The sequence below is a fragment of the Lissotriton helveticus genome, chromosome 2_1, assembly GCF_964261635.1.
Source record: "Lissotriton helveticus chromosome 2_1, aLisHel1.1, whole genome shotgun sequence".
Classification (NCBI taxonomy): Eukaryota; Metazoa; Chordata; class Amphibia; order Caudata; family Salamandridae; genus Lissotriton; species Lissotriton helveticus.
Window position 1 is genome coordinate 773,149,488 of NC_136059.1, and position 21,380 is coordinate 773,170,867.

The 21,380-nt window shown below is 43.8% G+C and overlaps 1 protein-coding gene across 1 annotated transcript in view; it reads left to right on the plus strand.

The window, feature by feature from the left end:
- MAN2A1 (mannosidase alpha class 2A member 1) overlaps nucleotides 1-21,380 on the plus strand; it is a 1,212,885-nt gene that overhangs the window by 400,115 nt on the left and 791,390 nt on the right. The window contains exon 6 of the mRNA XM_078675492.1: nucleotides 687-860. Coding sequence (XP_078531618.1) covers nucleotides 687-860 — 174 coding nt within the window. The remainder of the gene's footprint in view (nucleotides 1-686; nucleotides 861-21,380) is intronic.

Here is a 21,380-nt window from a genome sequence, read left to right on the forward strand (position 1 = left end):
AGGCTACATCACGTGTTCTGCCAGGCTACATCACGTGTTCTGCCAGCATTGTAGTTTCAAGGCTTCTGCCAGGAGAAATGATGATGTTTGGCATAACTTGTTTGCATAGTCCTAAGATGCCCAATGTTTTCCTCCTTCTTCTTTTTCATTATATATTGCTGTAGCATCTATTCATAAAGTTGAAACAAGGATAAAGTTATCATTTTGTCACTCTAATTCTCTAAGTATCCATGCCCTTTCCTATTATCTGCACCCTCCTCTCAAACCATAAACAACTGGCCAAAACACTCAACAATGAGATATTTTTTTGTAGAAACAACTGGTAAGACGTTGCAGAGTAGGAGACCCTGAAATGCTTGTAGGGTGCCAGCCCAGCACCCAATCTTTTTGAAGCATTTTTTTTGGTCCTGCTTGCTCTGTTTGCGGATTCCCACGAAGTCTGATAATGGGAACCAGCCTCTGGACTAAGTGTAACGGAGTCACCAATAAATTAACTTTATCCCTTTGATGTCAGTTTAACCCCTCATGTTAATGAACTTCACGTCTAATATTTAGTAGTTGATCACTTATAAAACTAAATTTTCTAGTTTCAAAACACAACTATAAATCTGTGTTTTATCATGGTGCTTTGTGTAAGGGTGTCATGGTCAATATTTTAATGTTTCTTACTTTACTCATGTTTTCAGGAGTGAAGCCAAAATCTGGATGGGCCATTGATCCTTTTGGGCACTCACCTACTATAGCTTACCTGCTGAAGCGCTCTGGGTTGTCCAACATGCTTATCCAGAGAGTTCATTATTCTGTGAAGAAATACCTCTCAAAACAAAAAGCATTGGAGTTCTTTTGGCGACAAAACTGGGGTATGTATTATTTTGTCCTTTACGACCAGGTTTAAAAAACACAAAAGTAGCAGCTTTTGTTTAACAAATTGACAAACTAAGAATAACAAGAATTTTGTGTGCTGTAAGACTCCAACAGTAATAGTACTGTGGCTTATGAGCGATATTCACTACTCCGAATTGTAGTCTTTTTACCCAGACATTGCATTTTGATGGTGTTTCATCATCTAGTAGACAGACCATTAACTTGCCGCTTGTAGTACCGACAAACATGTTTTTATTTCAGAATTATCTCTTGTATTTTTTTAAAGTACCCCTCATGGAGGATATAATTCCCCCCAGTTAAGCCTTTACATTTATGACATCAGCCTTTACAATTCGGGTAGTGGCAAAATGGGGGCACTACAGGGTTCTTTGAGTGGAGACAGAAGGTTTGAAAATAAAGCTTTAACTAATTTTTGTGAAATTTTATAACATATTCTAAAACTCTTCTTTTATGCTTTTGGTGCATCACTATTTTCAAATAGGTTATAAGTGACTAAGTGATAAATAGACAAAATTGAATAATACGAAATTCGGTAAATGTTTAGGATTTTGTATGATGGAAAATGCAGGTATTTTGTAAATCTTGGCTGCATAATATTACCTTTGGCTGGAGTATTGAAATTTGCAAGTAAGTAATTGAGCTAATAACGTCTTATTCGTCTTCTCTGTCACCTTACTTACAATATAAAGATATACTTAGCAGTAATACAGCATGTCGAAAAGAGCATTAGAAAAATGACATGTTATGCCCTCCCTGAATGCAAAGAGTAACAGGCCATTTCTGATAGGACTAGGAAATGCACAGCAATTGTTCCTAAAAACTAATGCTGCAGCCAAAACCAAGAACCGGGACAGACAAAAATATGCAGTCTTTTGTAACTGCACTGCAGGTTTGCTGAAAACGATTCTCTCTCTAGATGGACTGACAACTGTGTTACACACCAGACAGCCCTCTAACTGGATACCCTCAAAGACTATCCCCTAGATGCGATGAGCCTTGTATTAGCTTTGTTGTGCTGCCTTGGTAAGGGCTGCGAACAGAAGATTATACTCTCTTCACACTGATCAATGAGATACAACCACCTGTTCTCCTGAAGATCACGGCAAAGACACAGAAAATGAGTTTAGAAAAAGTATAATATGTTCTGCAGACAGGAAGAACTGGAGCTCTTTTAATACACTGTTAATGAAACTCTTGAATGCGGCTGGGGTGTTGAAAAACCCAAAGAGCAAGGCATGGTACTAGTATAATACACAGTGAGTCCTAAAGGTAGTTTTCGTCGGACTATGCTACTATCACACTCACCTTCACAGTACACACACCCCCTACAGAGCCTCCGTCATGGCATCTACAAGAAACGCTGCTGCACTCCCCTGAAGTGGTTTCTTCAATTAGGCAGACAATCACGGATTACCTGGCCCATAATGACACGGGGGGTTCCCGTCTCCTCGGTTTGGGAAGCTCTCAAGGTAGTACCACGATGAGCTTTCATAGCAAAATCGTCTCACAACAATAAAGCCCGGAGGGGTAAGAGAGAGGAGTTGGAGAAGTCTGTAGTCCATCCAGAAGCGCACTGGGGCCCGAGAATATGGCGTAGATTAGAACAGGACAGACTGCAACTTAAGTGCCTTGACTTAGACAGAGCCGAGTATGCAATGCTTCGCCTTAAACACAAATTTTATATAGGGAACATAAAAGGGGGTGGGGGCGGATATTAGCACATTGCCTGCGGAGCAAGCAGCACACACACACAGTCAAATCCAAGCAGGCGCGCAATGGGGTGGTTGTGACTGATCCCTCGGCCATTGCAGCCGAATTTCAAGCGTTCTATATCAATTTATACACTGGGGACCCAGCGATAGTCTCGGACCCCCTGGCTTACGTACAGTCGGCAGCGGTTACACCTCTCCCATCCTCAGAACCAGAGCTCCTCAACCAACCTATTAACCCCTTGGGCGTGGCCGGAATTTCGCCGCAGTGCGGTGAAATTCCACACGTGCGCAGATCGGACGGCTCCCGGCCGTCCTACGCACATGCCCACCGCGGCGTCAGACGGCCGGGGGCCGTCCGACGCATGCAAGGGGTTAAAATTGACGAGGTGGTCGCGGTCAGTGCAAGACTGAAACCAATAAAATCACTGGGTCAGGATGGGTTCAGTGCCATCTTTTTTAAGACCTTCTGTTGGGAACTGGCTCCTTTCCTGACTCACCTTTTTAATTCCTTTGCGGACACAGGCACTCTTACTGATACCTTGTTACAGGCTTCTTTTTAACTGATCCCAAAGCCTGGAAAGGATCCTAAACTCTGCAGTACGTACTGCCCAATGTCCCTGCTTAATGTTGACGCAAAGCTATTTGCTAGCATCCTGGCTCATCGGCGGAACCCCCTCGTGGCTGGTCTCGTGGACTCGGACCAGGCAGGCTTTATTCCCTTGCGGCAATGCGGGGATAATACCAAATGTGTTTGGCACCTTATTGATAAGTTACAGCACTCCCTGGAAGAAGCACTTTTATTGGTCGTCGACGCAGAGACAGCATTTGACCGAGTCCACTGGCCTTACATGTTCGCAACTCTTAGGTGTTTTGGGGTGGGGGAGCGATTTAAGCGGTGGATCAAAAGCATATACAGTGCTCCCAATCCAAGGCAATGGGATGAGCTCCAGTAAACTCACTGTTGGACGAGGCAGAAGACAGGGGTGTCCGCTCTCCCCACTTCTCTTTGCTTTAGATATAGAGCCTTTCGCACAGAGGCTGTTTCGGGCATTCAGTTTTGGGGCCTTTAATCACCTGATTAGCCTTTATGCGGACAATATCATATTTTCCATTTCTCATCCCTTGTCCTCGCTTCCTGGGATTATATCAGAACTAAGGACATTCGTTGCTGACTCTGCCTTCAAAGCCAACTCGCTTAAATCTCAAATCCTAAATCTCACCGTCAACCCAGGCACATAGCAAACAGTGCGCTCCCAGTACGATTTCCAATGGCTGAAGTCTGATCTCCCCTATTTGGGATTAGTACTAGCTCAGAGCCTCACTAAAACTGCTCAGGATAACTACTCTAATCTCCTGACCGCAATTCATAGGCATTTAGAAGTGTGGCAGCGTTTTGCCCTCTCTTGGCTGGGTAGATTAGCGGCAGTGAAAATGAATGTCCTACCCCAAGCCCTCTATATCGTCCAGACACTCCCCCTCTCTCCACCCCTGGAGCGCTACATGACCTCCAAAGAGAGATTGACCGCTTTATCTGGGGAAAGACTAAGCCCAGATTACAAAATCAACTGCTACAACAAACTAAGCATGAGGAGGGTCTAGCAGTGCCTAATGTTCTACGATATTACCAAGCTGCACAGCTGAGGTATCTGATAGAGTGGAACCGTCCAATGACTGTCAAACACTGGGTCTTTATGGACCAAACGGTGGCAGGCTCACATATTTGGAGAGAGATTTGGCTCCCCCACATAGATCCTGAGGTCTATATGCATCCCCAGTCGCCAGCCCCACACTGAAAATATGGCATAGGGTGGCGGTGACAGCCGGGCTTTCTTCTTTCCCCTCTCCGATGACTCCTTTATTTGTGAATCCGTAATTTCCCCCCGGTAAGTCCCCGAGCATTCCTAAGGGGTATTTGGCAGGAGGCTTCAAACAAATCTGCTGCCTTTTCGACCATGAGGGTCTCATTCGATATACTCCAGACTCAATACTCCCTACTTGAACAAGATAGATATACCCATACTCAGCTTTCCCATTGGTTGCTCAACACAGAGATACACCCTAAAGCCAGCAGACCGATGACCCTCTTCGAGAATTGGCTGGTCCTCCAAAAAAGATATCAGAAATCTATTGCCACCTGATGAGAACAACACACAGCCACAAAACTCCAGGTCAGATCCTCTGGGAGACGGAACGTGGGTGTAATCTTACAGACAAAGAATGGGGAGACATTTTGTTGGACGCATCACACAGCACATAATGTTGGCATGGAGAAATGGTCAATGGCGGCCAGTTCTGACCCTATTACATACACAAAATTATGGTCCCCATTCGTCACTACCCTGTTCAAACTGTTTAGAGAACTGATATGTCTGTCATACGCATTCTTAGACTTCTACAGCAGAATCAAGGGGAGGTTGGGACTCCAGGCACTCTGCACTAGGGCAGACAAATATAATCCCTTTCAAAACCTGTGCACTAAAGTCGGAAGGGATGAGGGTAGAGTTGGGTTATGGATAGTTCTAGTTTCGAGTTTGGTTATTTTTGTGTTTCTTTTTCCCTTTTGGCATGAGAAGTATCCTGTTGCACCTAGCGATACGGGGCGATGTTAACTGCCACATAAAGTTGATAGTGATTACCTATGCTCTTTCTTTAATAAGCTTGATTGGCTTCCATTTTGTATTTCCACACGCTGCCAGCCCTGTATGGTTTGCAGGCGACTTGCTGTGTATTACCATGCCCCCTGTGGTTGTCAGCTTGACGTATATGATCCTGCACACTGGTAAATATTTGAACCTCACAGCTGGCCCGTGGTCGCTTTTAGGCTGCATGCTGTGTACCCAATTTGTTCTCCGATTGCCAATAAAAAGATTTTATCCTAAAGGCAGTTTTCAACTTGTCCCTTTTGTGCGCTCGTATGACGTGTTATGCCCTGGCATGTCCAATTTTGTGAAAATGAAAGTAATACAGATTTGATTCTTTGATCCAGTATGGTCAGAATTAAAGGCAGCGGATAGCGGTTCTAAATAGTTACCTTATCCAGTGCCCTGTAATTAATGCACGTCCTCCGCTCCCGGGATTTTTGGATACAAAAGCAATGGGAGTGAAGCTGGTGAGCTTTAGTGTCAAGCGAACCAGTTGGCAATATAGTTTTCTAAGTAGGACTTCATATGCTCATTTTCCTTCTCAGTGAGGGCTTAGTTAGACTTCACGGAACATGCAGTTTGGGGGCAATGCCATACCTTTCTTTTCACAAAATGTTTCATCAAGCTCCTGATAGCATGTTAATAAGCCTGCAGTAGAAATGGTCAGCTGTTGGGATTGAAGTTTGCAGCGACACCAGCTGCTTTATCGTTCTTCAAAGGCAGCAAACTGAGCTAACACGAGAGTTCAAATTTAACTTATATTTGGTCTATTCTTATTTTATAGTTGACATACAGAGACCAAACAGAAGAACCATCATAAAGTTTGTGCTGTTGACCCTGGGTCTTTTTTGAGCAGTTGGTTCCATTAAAGACAACCAAATGAATTTATGTCCCAGTTTGGTTTATCATCCAGCTCCAATCAAAGAACAGGGCTGCTCCTCTAATGTATATAGTTGTGCTGCAGCTACCACACTAGACATGGTGCTATACAAACCTAAAGAAATCCTTAATGTAATGATTCAGTATACAATTGGATTGCAGTGTCTGAGTCCGATCAAGAGGAGATCACCTCCCGAGTTAATCCCCATGCACACTTACTAATGCAGACAGATACAAAATACCACATGTGATGCTAAAGGCGGACTTACTGGACTGTGCAGTTTTAGAAGTTGACCATTTGGCGAAACAGATATGCCTTTGTAGAGCTGGTAAACTGAACCAAAGCAGACTAAAGACCGTCTTAAATCTGTAGATGTTACACTGAAACCAGTAAGAAAACATATTTTATCAACATTTTGATTACAATCCAAGTACCTGAACCGTAAGTAATCCCTACTGTCACTAGAAGGTGTTGCAACCCAGACTGGCACTAGATATGATATTACAAGAAAGCTTGCTGAGACCATTCTGTTCATAGGCAAAACTGCTTTCATTGCTGGTGGTGCTGCTGTTGTATAAAACGTAGTTACTTTTAGATTAATTAAAACACTGACTTGTGAGCCTCACAGGCCATAGCTAAAAGAGCCCAAAATAACATAATCCAATAATTCTTGAGCAACCTGTGCTATGGGTGCTGCATATGCTTTCCTCAGTATACCTTTGATGAATGCATTTGTGCCTTCATCACCTAATTGGTAGCACTGGCTAAACCAGAATGTCTCAACTTGCACACAGTCTCCACCCCATGTAGAGACTGCACCTAGAGGCTGGAATGGAAATAGCTGACATATCCCCACTTGGAAGAATAGACCCAGTTGCTGATGTGGCAGATGACCTTACTACCGTGTCTAGAACATCTCTGGACCAATCCCCGTCCCAAATCTGTTCTTCCCTCAGGGGATACTCATCAACAGTCATAAGCACTGAATAGTCCCGCCCACGTGCAGGGACCCCGGAGCAATAGCCAATAATATGCATATATCTACACATATATATATATATATAATATGTGCTGTCGGCATCTGAGGAAGGCATAACACACCTAAATGCATTATACCCATCAGCTGTGGATAAAGTGGTTTCCCTGGAACTTCCCGCTGTGTCCTCTTGCTTGCTTGCCAGAGAACCGGTCCTATGTGTGATATATAATTAATATATATATATATATATATATATATATATATATATATATATATATATATATATATATATATATATATATATATATATATATATATATATATATATATATATATGTATAGGTATATATATGTATATATATTATATAGTACAGCCTGAAACATGTCACTAGCCTCAAACTGCCACCATTGCATTGTAAATCCTTACATTTTAAAAAATAAAGACCTATAAGTCATGATATACTATGATACATATAAAGTAAACTGCCTTGAATTTGCTTTGAAACACACACCTTTATTTTCAAAGGTAAAAAGGCAAGATCATACAGGCAGATTGGCCTAGAAAGGCTGCATAGAAAACAAGTGGAAAATTGGCGCCGGGCCTTTAAGACCTCCAGGAACCCCCAGGCTCCCATCATGCACCACAGGTGACAGTTAGGTCAGTTCTTTTTTCCGGCTCCTTCTGTGAGGATCCTGGAGCATTGAGCTCGCCAATTAGGGATTCTTTATCACTTTTTTCTGGTTAAAAGTGAACTTTTTTTAGTTTCACACGACGTCTTTAGTACTTAGCTTACTAATCCTACTATTTTTCTGACTTTTGGCAATTTTTTCCAGTCAAAATGCCAGCCTTATTTAATAAGTGCCCGGCCTGTTGAAAAAAGATGGATAAGTCAGACCCTCACTCGGTCTGTATTGCTTGTCTACCTTCATCTCAAAAGCCAGACCAGTGTTACCACTGCAGCAAGTTTAAAAAAGAACCCTTAGGGAAAGGAAGAAGATTAAGCTGCACTCCATGCAGGAGAGAGGAAAAGAAGCAAGTGGGCGAGAAGAACATCCCTCAAGGAAGCCCTCCTCTCAACCAAGGTTGGAGCGCAAAGGGAAAGGTGAGAAAAGGAGACAGCGGTCTCATACGCCGTTTAGGGACCGATCGACATCCCAGATACCTTTATGCTCTGAGCCGGCGTTGAGGCGTCCTTCCCCGTCGAGACTGACTTCAGGTGACGAAGTCGACGCCCACGTGTAGGCGGTCCACGTCTGGCTTGCCTACGACGTCAAGAGGCCGCCGCTCGATGCCGAACCATCAACGTCGAGGCCCGCCGCCGAGAGGGACCGTGGCGACGTCGAGAGGTCCAATTGCATCGACGTTGAGCCGAACACCGAGGGCTTTGAGGCCGGTGAAACACAGGCCGTCGCCGTTGAGACGCATGAGACGCATGACGTCAACATATGCGTCGCCAAGGAGGCCAATGTCGAGGAGGTCGCCGTCAAGGAGATCAACGTCAAGATCTCGCAAAACACCCTCTGGATCTAGAAGGTCAAGACGATCCAGATCGACGTCGAGGAAATCACACTCCACTCACCGGTCGCCTTCTGCAAAGAGACCTAGGACGACATCGAGAGACCGCTTGACGCAGGACGCCCAGATGGTGACGTCAAGGAGTGCCTCTTCCTCCCCAGGACTTCAGATAGTGCAAATCTCTCCTGAACCCTCACCAGTACAGACTCCAGCCCCTCCAACTAATATCTCCCTGAGATGGCTAGGGGACATAAGAGAGTAGAATATGCGCAGGATCACAAGGCTGCCACGTTCCTCCACAAGATCCAGATCGCCTATAATTCAGTCAGTGCACTCATCTGAAAGACATGAGCGACATCCCACTCCACAAACATCCCCATCTTTGGGAAGGCTCTCATTACGTTCTCCTAGAAGTCGAGCATCCAGATCTCGACACTGTTCTCCTAGAAGACGAAGCCATAGATCTTCTTCGTGGTCTTCAGACTCCAAGGCTGATTACTCTCCTACTCTTTCTTCCTCTCCTCCGAGTAGAATATCACCTGACCTTCAATGAGGTTCTCTGTCGAGGGGCTGCGAAGCTTCAAATTGAAATGGCTTTTTCCACCACCAATACATCAGTCATCTTTGAAACACTACACCAAAGATCTTCCTCTAGACCATTGCTTCCTCTAGTGCCTGGCCTGCTAGAGCCTGCTCTTCAGAAATGTGTTACTCCAGCATCGGTGGGGGCGGCTCCATCTCGGATCACAAAAAAGTATAAGGCTCCTGAGAAGGACCCCTTCTTTCTGAGGGCTGACCCTCCACCGTACTCAGCTATTGTTTCAGCTGCACAGAAGAATCAAACGGGGCAGCATCGTCTGCGGTACCCCCAGATAGGGACAGTAAGGCCATGGATACTGTTGGCAAGAGAATGTGCACTACTTCAGCATCTTACATGAAGGTAGCCAGCGCCTCTGCCTTACTGCGTCAATATGACCGCTCTTTGTGGGACTCTCTTTCACGCTTTACTGAGAAGCTCCCAAAAGAAGACTAGCAAGATATCCTGAAAATCCTACCTGAAGGTAGCTTGGTGGCCAGTCAAGTCATCAGTGCAGCGGCTGATGCCTCTGACATAGCTGCCCATGGTTATGCACATGGGATTTGTGCCTGTCGCTCTGCCTGGCTGAGACTGACGGGTTTGAAGCCAGAGGCGCAACATCATATTCTCAATCTTCCCTTCAATGGCACATCACTCTTCGGCTCCCATGCTGATGATGAAATGTTCAGAATGAAGACCGAATTGGATACGGTGAAGGCAGTTGAGCTCAAAAAGAGGAAGGACTTCAGACGGCGCCAATACCAGCAGAGGGTTCAAAGCCCTCCGTGGTCCTCCCAGCAAGATCAAGGAAGATCCCAGTCCTACCAGCGTCGTCCTGGTAGAGGACGAGGAGGGAACTCCAGACAGTCCAAACCTGCTGCCAAGCAACAACAGTAGCAGTGAGTGCTTGCTTCCCCTAACTCCGTTACCCACTCCGGTGGGGGGAAGTGTCAATTTCTACCTGGAAGAGTGGACCAAAATAACACTAGACAAGTGGGTGCTCAATATTGTGAGGAATGGGTATTCAATCAGGTTCAAGTCCCCTCCACATTCTGTTCCTCCTCAAAAGACTGTCATCCATTGCTTAAACTTTCTAAGAGAAGAGGTGTACACTCTACTCCTAAAGGAGGCCATAGAGGAGGTCCCATGGCATCAACGTCGACGGGATCTACTCCCGATATTTTTTGGTCCCAAAGAAAGGTCCAAACAAGGAGTTCAGGCCTATACTAGATCTCAGGCTTCTCAACAAGTTCATTCTGAGAGAGAGGTTCAGAATGCTGCCATTACATCAAATAATCCTGCATCTACATCAAGGGGACTGGGTGTGTTCCAGAGATCTTCAAGATGCATATTTCCACATCCCAATCGTCCAAAGAATCGAAAGTTTCTAAGGTTTCGCATCCAGTCAGACCACTTCCAGTTCACTGTCCTGCCCTTCGGTCTGAAGTCGGCTTCTCGCACATTCTCAAATTGCAGGGCAGTAGTAGCTGCTTTCTTGAGGAAAAAGCACATTTTCGTCTACTCTTACCTAGACGACTGGCTTCTCAAGAGTGCATCTCCAACTCTTCTACAGCAGCACTTCCCGTACTGCATTCATCAACTACATCAGCTGGGTCTGCACGTAAATTAAAAAAAATCCATCCTCAATCCAACGCAGAGGATACATTACCTGGGCGCAACTTTGGACACAGTAAACACAAGAGCATATCCTTCAGAGGAGAGACTATCATCAATTCTCCACAAGTGTCAGATTCTCCTGAAGATACCTCAGCCCACGGCCAGACAGATCTCATCCCTGCTTAGTTCGATGGCCTTGTGCAATTTTCTAGTTCTAAACGCCAGACTTCACATGAGACCTCTACAGCAAACTCCAGAGGATCAATGGTCACAAATCTCCAACAGCAGGGAGAACACTTTAGCTCTACCTCTGTCGGTTCGGCTGTCCATCAGATGGTGGATGCGACAGACTCATCTCATCGTAGGAGCCCCTTTTCAGCAGGAGCTGCCGAAGCAGACTCTGGTGACGGATGCGTCCCTCCAGGGATGGGCTCTCATACGGGGCCCCTACAGATCCAAGGAATGTGGTCAGAGAAGGAGCAACTATACCACATAAACATGCTGGAGCTCAGAGCGGTGCATCTGGCTCTCAAGGCATTTTTTCCTTCCATCAAATCGACTGCTCTGCTTGTTCAGACAGACAATACAACAACGATGTACTACCTGAACAAGCAGGGGGGAACCAGGTCCAGACCCCTGTCGCTGGAAGCACAGGCGATTTGGAAGTGGCTTCTGGCACGAGACAAGAAAATCTCTGCAATTCACTTACCTGGCGTCCTCAAAGTCCAAACGGAAGGCCTAGGCAGGCACTTCGCCGAAGTACACAACTGGGTGCTAAAACAAGAAGTGGCGCAAGACATCTTCCACAACTGAGGAACACCAACAAGAAGTGGCGCACGACATCTTCCACAACTGGGGAACACCAGATATCGATCTCTTCACGTACACAGAAAACACAAAATGCTGCGTCTTCGCCTGCAGGTACCCGCGACCAGGATCCAAGGGGAATGCTCTGGTGATAGACTGGTGAGAGACATTACTCTATGCTTTTCCACCAATTCCCCTCTTTCCCATGGTGATCAGGAAACTGTACTGTTCCAAGACAGAGATGATCCTGGTTGCTCCAGAATGACCTCTCCAATGGTGGTACCCGGACCTTCTTCATCTGTCCAAAGTACCACACAGGAGGTTGCCATGTCATCCGGATCTGCTGACCAGGGCGGGCGGCAAGGTGGTCCATCCCAACCTGCCGTCCCTGAGGTTAACAGCATGGCTCCTGGGTTCATCCAATATGAACATTTAGGTATCTCTCAAGATTGCATGCAGATCTTGATGATCTTGCATGCAGATCTTGAAAGACCTTCTACGAGGAAGTCTTACGCATTAAAGTGGAAGCGTTTTTACAAGTGGTGTACTGCGTCTATCCGCCCGTTAGGTCTCCATCTCCGCCCTGGGAGCTTAATGTGGTCCTCTCTAATCTAATGGGTCCCCCATTCGAACCAATTCACAAAGCTTCCCTTCAGCACCTTTCGTGAAAGACTGCCTTTCTCGTTGCAATCACATCTGCCCGAAGGGTAAGCGAGATACAAGCCTTATGCTCTACAGAGCCTTATCTCGATTTTCACGCGAAGAGTGGTGTTACGTACTCACCCGAGGTTCCTTCCTAAGGTGGTCTCGGAGTTTCACATCAACCAGTCAATTACTCTTCCTACTTTCTTTGCAAACCCTGTTACTCCTGTGGAGAGAGCTCTGCACTCTCTAGATCGAAAAAAGAGTGTTAAAATGCTATCTTGATAAAACAAAAAGTGTACGAACGTCTGACCAACTGTTTGAAAATTATGGTCCATTGCACACTGGTTTTCCTGCCTCAAAAAGGTCAATTTCTAGAAGGATAGTGTCATGTATCATGTTATCTTATCAACTGGCACATAAGCAGCTCCCGGGCAAGCCGAGAGCACGTTCTACAAGAGGCAAAGCTGCTACAATAGCGATGCTTAGGAATGTACCTATTCAAGAAATTTGTAAAGCAGCCACATGGCGTTCCGTTCATACGTTCGCACACCATTACTGACTTGATTATGACACTCAAGCGGATGCTCAGTTTGGTCAGGCATCCCTGAGAAATTTGTTTGGGTTATATATGTTTTGGTATGCTGGTATTCGTCCACAGGGTACGGGGATGGGCTTGCTACTCTATTCAGTTCCCTTTGACTATTGATGAGTATCCCCTGGAAGAGAAGGATAAGTTACCTACCTGTAATCCTAGTTCTCTTTCAGGGGTATACTCATCAAAGTCATAAGCAACCTTCCCTTGTCCCCGGACGAATACTAGGTTCATATATATGTATCTGTTACCCATACTGTGATTACACTGTTGCGCGCCTTCCAAAAGAACTGACCTAAGATGAGAGCCTGGGGGTTCCTGTAGCTCTTAAATGCACAGCGCCAATTTTCCAATTGTTTTCCGTACAGCCTTTCTAGGCTAATCTGCCTCTATGATCTTGTCTTTTTTACCTTTGAAAATAAAGGTTGTGTGCTTCAAAGCAAACTCAAGGCAGTTTTCCTTATATGTATCATAGTAAATCATGACTTATATGTCTTTATTTTTTCAAATGAAAAGATTTACAATGCAATGGTGGCAGTTTGAGCCTAGTGACATGTGTATATGTGTATATATATATATCTCCAAAGAACTCCGTTTGCTCCTTCCGAATTTTGCCAGAAAACGAACACGGACCCGCTCAGGTAGTTTGCAATATTTATTCCATGTGCAACATAATCACCGTCATGACGCGTTTCGAGCCCTCGATCGCATGACGTTGTAAATTAAGCCACCCCCTATAAAGTGCATGTGCGAGTCACCTGACCCTGGGCCAAAGGACATAAAAAACAGACTTTCGCCATATTTTAGTTATACTTTTATAAACAAAGTTGTTAAAGACATTCTTATAACAGTCCACATTCCTGTTACCACTAAGGGCCAGATGTAGGTAGGACTTATTTACCGATTCTTAATTACCGAATTTTACCGATTCGGTAATTAAGAATTGGTAAATAAGAAGGGGGGACATGTAGGAGCATCCAGATGTTTCATTTACCGAATCGGTAAAAATCTGTATTTACCGATTCGGTAAATACCGACCGGTAATGCCCATTCATTCCTATGGGCTTTGAAGCCCATAGGAATGAATGGGCATTACCGATTCGGTATTTACCGATTTGGTAAATACCGAATTACACAAGGGTGCATGGGGTGTCACTTTGACACCCTCTGGCACCCCCAAAAGAGGCTCGGGTGCCATGTGGCAGGCATACCTGCCCTAAGGGCAGGTCTGTCTGTCATATGGCATAGGTGTGCATGCACACATGTGCATGCACACCGGAATCGGTATTTTACCATCAAATTGATTTGATGGTAAAATACCGATTCTGTAAGGCTTGTGGGACTCAGTAGAGTCCCACCTACATCTCAAATTTACCGATTCGGTAGAAATACCGATCGGTAAATTTACCGATCGGTAATTTTACCGAGTCAGTTACACATGCCCCTACATCCCATTTCTGTAATACCGATCGGTAATGGCCGAAAATACCGATTTTCGGCCGTTACCGACCGACCTACATCTGGCCCTAAATTATTAAAATGCCATATTTACAACCACTTATTATGTTCAACCGCGTTGTATAAAATTCTATGTTGTACAAATGTCTGCAAATACATAAATTAAATAGTTGATATAAAACATACGTAAATACATATACATATATGAATATATACATTTATATCCTTAAATTTAATGCTCTGTTGTGCAAATCCGCAAATAATTTTGTGCAAACTTGCATTTGGAAATGTGCAAATATGCAAAGATTAGCAGCCATAAACATAGCGGTTGAGATAATGGTATTGCTAATATGGCCCCAGTGGGCACCTTTGAATGTCTTAAAATTGTTAGGTCCTAACTGCCCCTCCATTATGGTCAACCGGTGCTATGCATTTTTTCAAAATAAAAAAGAAGAAAAAGTGAAAAATAAATAAATAATCTCTTCACCCTGTAGGTCTGAAGACCCACCCTCGTGAATCAAACTTTTAAAACATAATTACTGATGTTATTATTACTTTTTCTCTACCACAGTCTCATGTTCAATTTCTTTGGTGTCCCAATAACTAGGCCCACAACCACTGTTTCCTATAGACCCCTCTATTCTGTATATCGGTCTGCCACTGCTCTTAGGCTAAACTCCTCCCAGATAGGTGTGCATATCCTCCCCCATGTTCAACCCATTGGGAGTCTTGGTGTTAAGCTCGAGGATATAGCGTGTCTCCAATCCTCTTAATTGTGCCTCCCTATCACCTCCTCTGCGCAATGGTAGAACCATATCAATTGCAAAGTAAGACAGACATCCCACATCATTGTTGTGGCAGGCGTTGATGTGCCTCGCCACTGGATAGACCTCATCCCTATTGTTGACCGCCCGCATGTGCTGGAGTATGCGCTTGTGGACCTGCAACTTGGTACTACCCACATATTGCAGGCCACACACACACTCCAGCACATACACGACAAAATCCTATTTACAATTTATTTTCTTAGATATAGGGATGGGCACATCGCTGAATGGGGTAGTGTATGATGTTTTATTCTTCCCCAATCTGCACGCCTTGCATGAGGCACATTTGATAAAACCTTTAGTGGTTTGTAACCAGGAGCTTTTGGTTGCAACTTCTGGACTACTTTGTACCAACATGTCACTCATTGAGCGAGCTCAACTGAATGTAGTTTAGGTGGAAATCTTTCCACCTAAACTTGAGAACTACCCAGAGTTCTCTCCTTTTTTTGCATATATATATATATATATATATATATATATATACACAAATATATATATGTAGATCCTTAAAGTCTAGTTCAGTTTGGAGTAACTCCCATAATCCTTTTAATCGAGGTGGATTTTGTTGAGAATTTGGAAACAAACCCTTCTGTTCCCGATCGATCTTTGTTGTGTTTCTCCAATAGTTTAGATCGAACTAGAGCCTCAACTCTTGTCGCAGCTGAATTCACTATCTCCTGAGGATATCCTTGTTGAAGAAACTGTTGTTTGTGTGTTTGTATTAGTTCCGAATATGCTTGTTGATTAGAGATGATTCTCTTGGTAAATGTTTCTTCAAGGAAAAAGGGTGAAATCTCTTAAAGAGTAGCCCGTTGTTGCGATCTGCGCGTTTTCTATCTACTCTGGTTTGTATGCCTATGTCCGTTACGTCAGCCTAAAAATCTAGATATGTAATGTGTGACTTGTCCATGGTATACGTGAACTATATACATGGATTCTTGGAATTCAGCTCTTCTATAAGACGCTCCAAGTCGTCTTGTCGATGCTTCCAGAGGATAAAGATGTCATCAATGTATCGACGGTTCATCACTAAAATTTGAGTCCAGTTGGCTGATTCAAGTATGTGCTCAGTTTCAAACTTGTTCATGAAGATGTTTGCGTAGCTTGGGGTCCCGAAAAACCCATGGATGTTTCATTGGCTTGCATGAAAATGTTGCCATTCCATTCAAAATAACTATGGAATAGACAGAGTTGAAGTAACTCAAGTAAACTTTGTTGGCTCTAAGTTCTTGTGAACGAAGAAGGGACAACTCAACTGCCTCTGTTCCCTCTTGATGAGGTAGGGATGTGTACAATGAACCCACATCAATTGTTCAAAGCCACATGTTGTGTATGTCCTCAATTTGTATATCCATCAGAAGTTGAAGAAAATGGGTGGAAACCTGTATGTAAGACGGACTGGCTTGTACCAAAGGTTGTGGGAAGGTGTCTAGTCATTTACCTAAGGTTTCATGGATGGAGTCACATCCTGAAACAATGGGCCTGAAGGGTGGGTCATGCAGATTTTTATGAATTTTTGGTAACTTGTACAGTGAGGGTTTCCTTGTGAATTCTGCAAATAGGAATCGACGTATCGTGTAATTTATCCATTCTAATTCAAGAGCTCTATCCAGAATCAGAGAAAGCACCCGTTTAAATTCAGATGTGGGATCTTGGTGCAGGGGTAAGTAGGTAGTCTTGTCTCCGACATGTACTTCTACTTTACGTGTGTAAAAATCACGATCTATGACAACAAGAGCGCCACCTTTATCTGCTGGTAAAAAGGTCAAGGATGTGTTTGTTGCTAAATCTTTGAGAGTTTGTTTGTTGTGCCTTGACATGTTATCTTGCTTTGTGCAATAGTTCCTGATGTTTTTAGATCTTCTTCACTAGTAATTCAAATGTGTCTATCGTCTTATGTGACACTGGAGATCTAAAATAACTATTTGGATTTCTTCTAATTGGATTCCTCCTTATGTGTGTGGGGTACTTGCATGTTATCAAAGAAGTATCTCAGTCGAAGTTTTCTTGTAAATTTGAAAAGAGCAATTTCTGTCTGAAAAGAGTTAGGGTGATGAGTGGAAAAAAGGACAAGCCCTTCTTTAGCACTGACATTTGTGAGGGCGTCAAATTTATGGATGAGATGTTAATAACTAAGTTTTCTTGTGTCTCCTGTTGCTAACTCCGTCTTTGGTTGGTTGTTCTCCTGCCTCTCCTAATCTTGTTTATCTTGGCTCTGGTGGATCGGCCTATTCCATCGGAAGATTGTTGACAGCCAGGCTGACTTAAAAAAAAAAAGAGACCTTAGTCGTAGTCTAATCAGTGGTCAGTTGGATTTGTGGTTGCCTGTGTGTGTGTCAATTGTGTATTGCTAACAGATGCTATACGTTCCTCAGAGTATGCATGTATATGTCGAGTTTGTCCATGTCTTTGTGCATATACCTCAGTCCAGGTATAAACTTCATGCATTTTATAGTCAATGGTATCCCTTTTGAATTTACGTATATTTTGTGTATGTATTTTTTTGTCATAAGTATCCAATTTAGAGTTGATGTCTTACAGTGTGATTTGCCAAGTGTCAGGTTCCAATTTTTTCCCCAGCACGGGACTCAACTCACAAATGTCTTCTACCAAACCTGACAGCACCTGGGATAATTGTTCAATGATGAGTAACATCAAGTAAAGTGAGATTTTATTACGTATTTCGTACAATTTTTCAATAAACTATTTATTAAGTTTAAAACATCATTGGTTTAATGGCTAAACACAACCCTCTTGGGATCCTTCTAGTTTTGTGGTATTGGATAAGTGTAGGGGCATGTAGCCTTTGATTGATTTCGCTCCACATAAGGTATTCCAGCTGATTGATGTATTGAATAGAGGTGGCACATGATGAGCCAAACGTCCTGGTTTTGTGAATTAAATTATAAATGTCCCGAGCTTTGGATGTGGTGTAAAACTCTGCTTCACCTTTATGATCTGGCAAGTGTAAAATGTCCATAAAAGACATGGTTGATGTGCAAACACTAAGTGATGGGTAGAGTGTGTGGTTTGCTGAGAGGGAATAAGTAGTGATGCACACAGTAATTTAACCCAGTGTATCAGAATGAACACAAACTTTAACGTATTATCTGGGGCACAAAGCTGGCAGAGCTCCACCCTGTCTCTGCCACTAGTAGATTGAAAAGGCCAAAACAACTGCTCTAGATGTGGAGTACACTTTTTTCATCCTAAGGCTACATGATTAACATTTTAATTTATTACTGTAAAAATTCTGAGACAATGCGAATTCCATGCTATAACATTACTTGAGTTTGAAAATGTGAAACACAATACAGTGACAAAAAAGTTACATTGAAATATATATTTTTCTTGTGTTCACAAGATTGTTAACAAATGTTAAATCATCACATTCATGATGTCCAAAGGTAATAATAGAGTATCTTGTTTCTTTACAGGTTGAAACAACAGCCCATGCATTTCGGGTACATAGACACTTTTTCATGGGTTACTATGAGCAAAGAAAGTATATGACGATTAGTAAATCCTTGTTAGTTCGGATTGTGTGGGAAAGTTGTTGTTGTGTGAAAAAGGTTAGAGATCTGCTTAGAAGGAAAAAGCACATATGACAAGGCTGTGTAAACATGCTAGGTGGTTCGAGCGTCTCAAGAAACTACCTTAACCATCATGCATCAGGCCGATTACTCATGTGCTTTATGTGAACAAAAAGAAAACGGTGCTGTGAAAATCATGAAAACAGTGAGTTTATAACTCGCCTGTATCCAGTATGCTCAAAAATAAAAGGACTGTACCCAAACCAGTGATACCTGTATCTAAACAAGATTTCTGATGGATACTTCTGCCTGTGGATTCCTCACCTTATGAATACCCTCTGCGCTAGCATTCAGCGGAAATTCTTTCCTGGCTCTCCCACGTCGATGAGGATGCCACCGTAGCACGGCTCCACTCGCGACACCGTATTGCATCATCGGAACCAGCGTGCGGACGTCAGTTCCCTTTTTTCTGCACCATCAATGCGTAACGGTTTTTCTAGGTGCTCTCCATGTTAATTTCAAAAGGAAACCTTTGACGTGGCTAGACCCCGAACTGCTGAACAAATTACACCAAATTTAGCAAAAGGTAGCTCTTGGTCCAGAAAGCCCTCTTTTTGTTAAATGTTGTAAATCCGTTCTGTGGTTTCTGAGAAATGTTAAGATTTCTCAAATATAGAACTGTGGCCACGCTGGATTCGCGAACCCTCCTTATCTCATGCCTAAGATCTGATTGGCTGCCAACATTTCAAACCAGGAAGTGTTGGCAGCCATCTTGTGACTCGGTTGAACAGTCACAAGCAAAATCGTTAAAAAAAAGAAGGGGCAGGGTAAGAAACACCCTGACTCCCTAGGCCTGTTCAGTGACCACCAGGGCCAAAAAAAGCATTTAAAAAAAAAAAAAACTATTGGGCAGAATTTGCGGTGGATCTGTAAATCTGGCAGAAATATTTTTTAAAAACCAAAGTGCCGGCTCCTGCGCTTCTTTTACTTCAGGCCCCTGGGGGGGGGCAGGTCCCGGGGTGATAACAAATTCAAAGCATTAGCCCCTCCCTGGGGCTAATGCTTTGAAGTGCGGTGGACACGAGACCCACACGCTGCCCGGTGAACCGTCACCTCAAAGAGGCTATTTTTAATTTGAATGTGAGGGGAGGCTCCAGCCCCTCCAAGCTGCCCCGGGGACCGCCAACTGCCTCGGGCTAGTTTTTTTAAATGTAGGGTAGCAATTTGGCTCCTCTCCCTTTTAAAAAAAAAAAAAATAGATGGCCGGGCCCCGGGCATTGGGTGTCCAGGGTCGATGAGATGTCATCAGTGATGTCACTGACCATGTCATAAGTGATGTATTATGTGGTATCACAAGCAGTGCATTGCAGGGACGCAAGTTATACTTATTTCAGGTAACTATAACGGCTAAATTTTCTGGTTTTGTACGAGTGAAAGGTCAGCCTAACTATATCGTCCCCTGTAAGTTTTGGTTTATATATTTAGACATATATATATATATTTTTTTTAATAACATGCTTATTGAATTTTTATTATTCTGTCTGACAAATAACATTTTCTTGTTTCAGAAACAATATTACAGACAACTTAAGGGCACGGCAATGGGCACCTGCTTCGTCCCCAGCCACGCAAATTTATATGTGGGCTGGTGGGAGAAGCAGGTGGCCTGGGCCGAAAATAACAATCAATGGATGACCTGTTCAATCTCTACATCTCTCCCCTAATTCAGTCTCTTAGAGATAGACAAGTGACGGTTTTCAACTATGCAGATGATTTGCAACTGCTCTTTACGATAGACAACTCCGAAATCTCTATCACCAGCTTTCAGGCTACCATGAGATACATCCAAGCTTGGATGGACCAAATTCATCTGAAATTGAACCCGGGTAAGACTGAGCTGGTACTCACTGGGGACAGTGTCAAACACTGGGGCCCGCACTACTGGCCTCCAGACATGGGGTCAGCTCCGATCCCCTCTACATCGGCAAAGACACTTGGAGTCACCTTAAATAGTGATCTCTCACTGAAAACAGAAGTGGGACAGGTGGTCTCCAAGTGCTTTTTCCAACGTAGTAAAATTAGGAAGGTTCGGCGCTTCCTTACATCGGAGGCCATTACCCAGGTGGTGATAGCTACGGTACTGTCCCACCTGGATTATGCTAATTCTATTTACCTTGGCATTCCTCTCTACCTGTTAAAGCGAATCCAGATGGTTCAAAACTATGCAGCCAGATTGATTTTGAATCAACCTAGATGGCAATCTGCCTCCCCGTTGCTCATGAAACTTCACTGGCTCCCTATGGCCCAACGTTGCACCTTCAAGACAGGCTGCATGATTTTCAAATCCCTACACTGCAAAAGCCCCAAGTTCATCGATAAATTGATAACGAGGCACACCCCCCCACCCCCGCAATTTGCGGTCAGCCCATCTTGCCCTTCTACATACTCCCTCTTTCAGGCGGAAGCGCACTGGTGGCTGTCTATTTGCGACACTGGCCCCTCGCCTGTGGAATTCCTTTCCCCTTGAGATCCGGACCTGCCCCGACCTCATGAAATTTAGAAGAGCACTGAAGACTTGGCTCTATAAACAAGCATACCATTAACTCTAGTACACAATTAAATTCTTCTGGATGCTGCTCCCTGTCTTTCCTACAGCGCCATGAAACCAATCGGTGTTAGTGCGCTCAACAAATTCTTTTAACATAACATA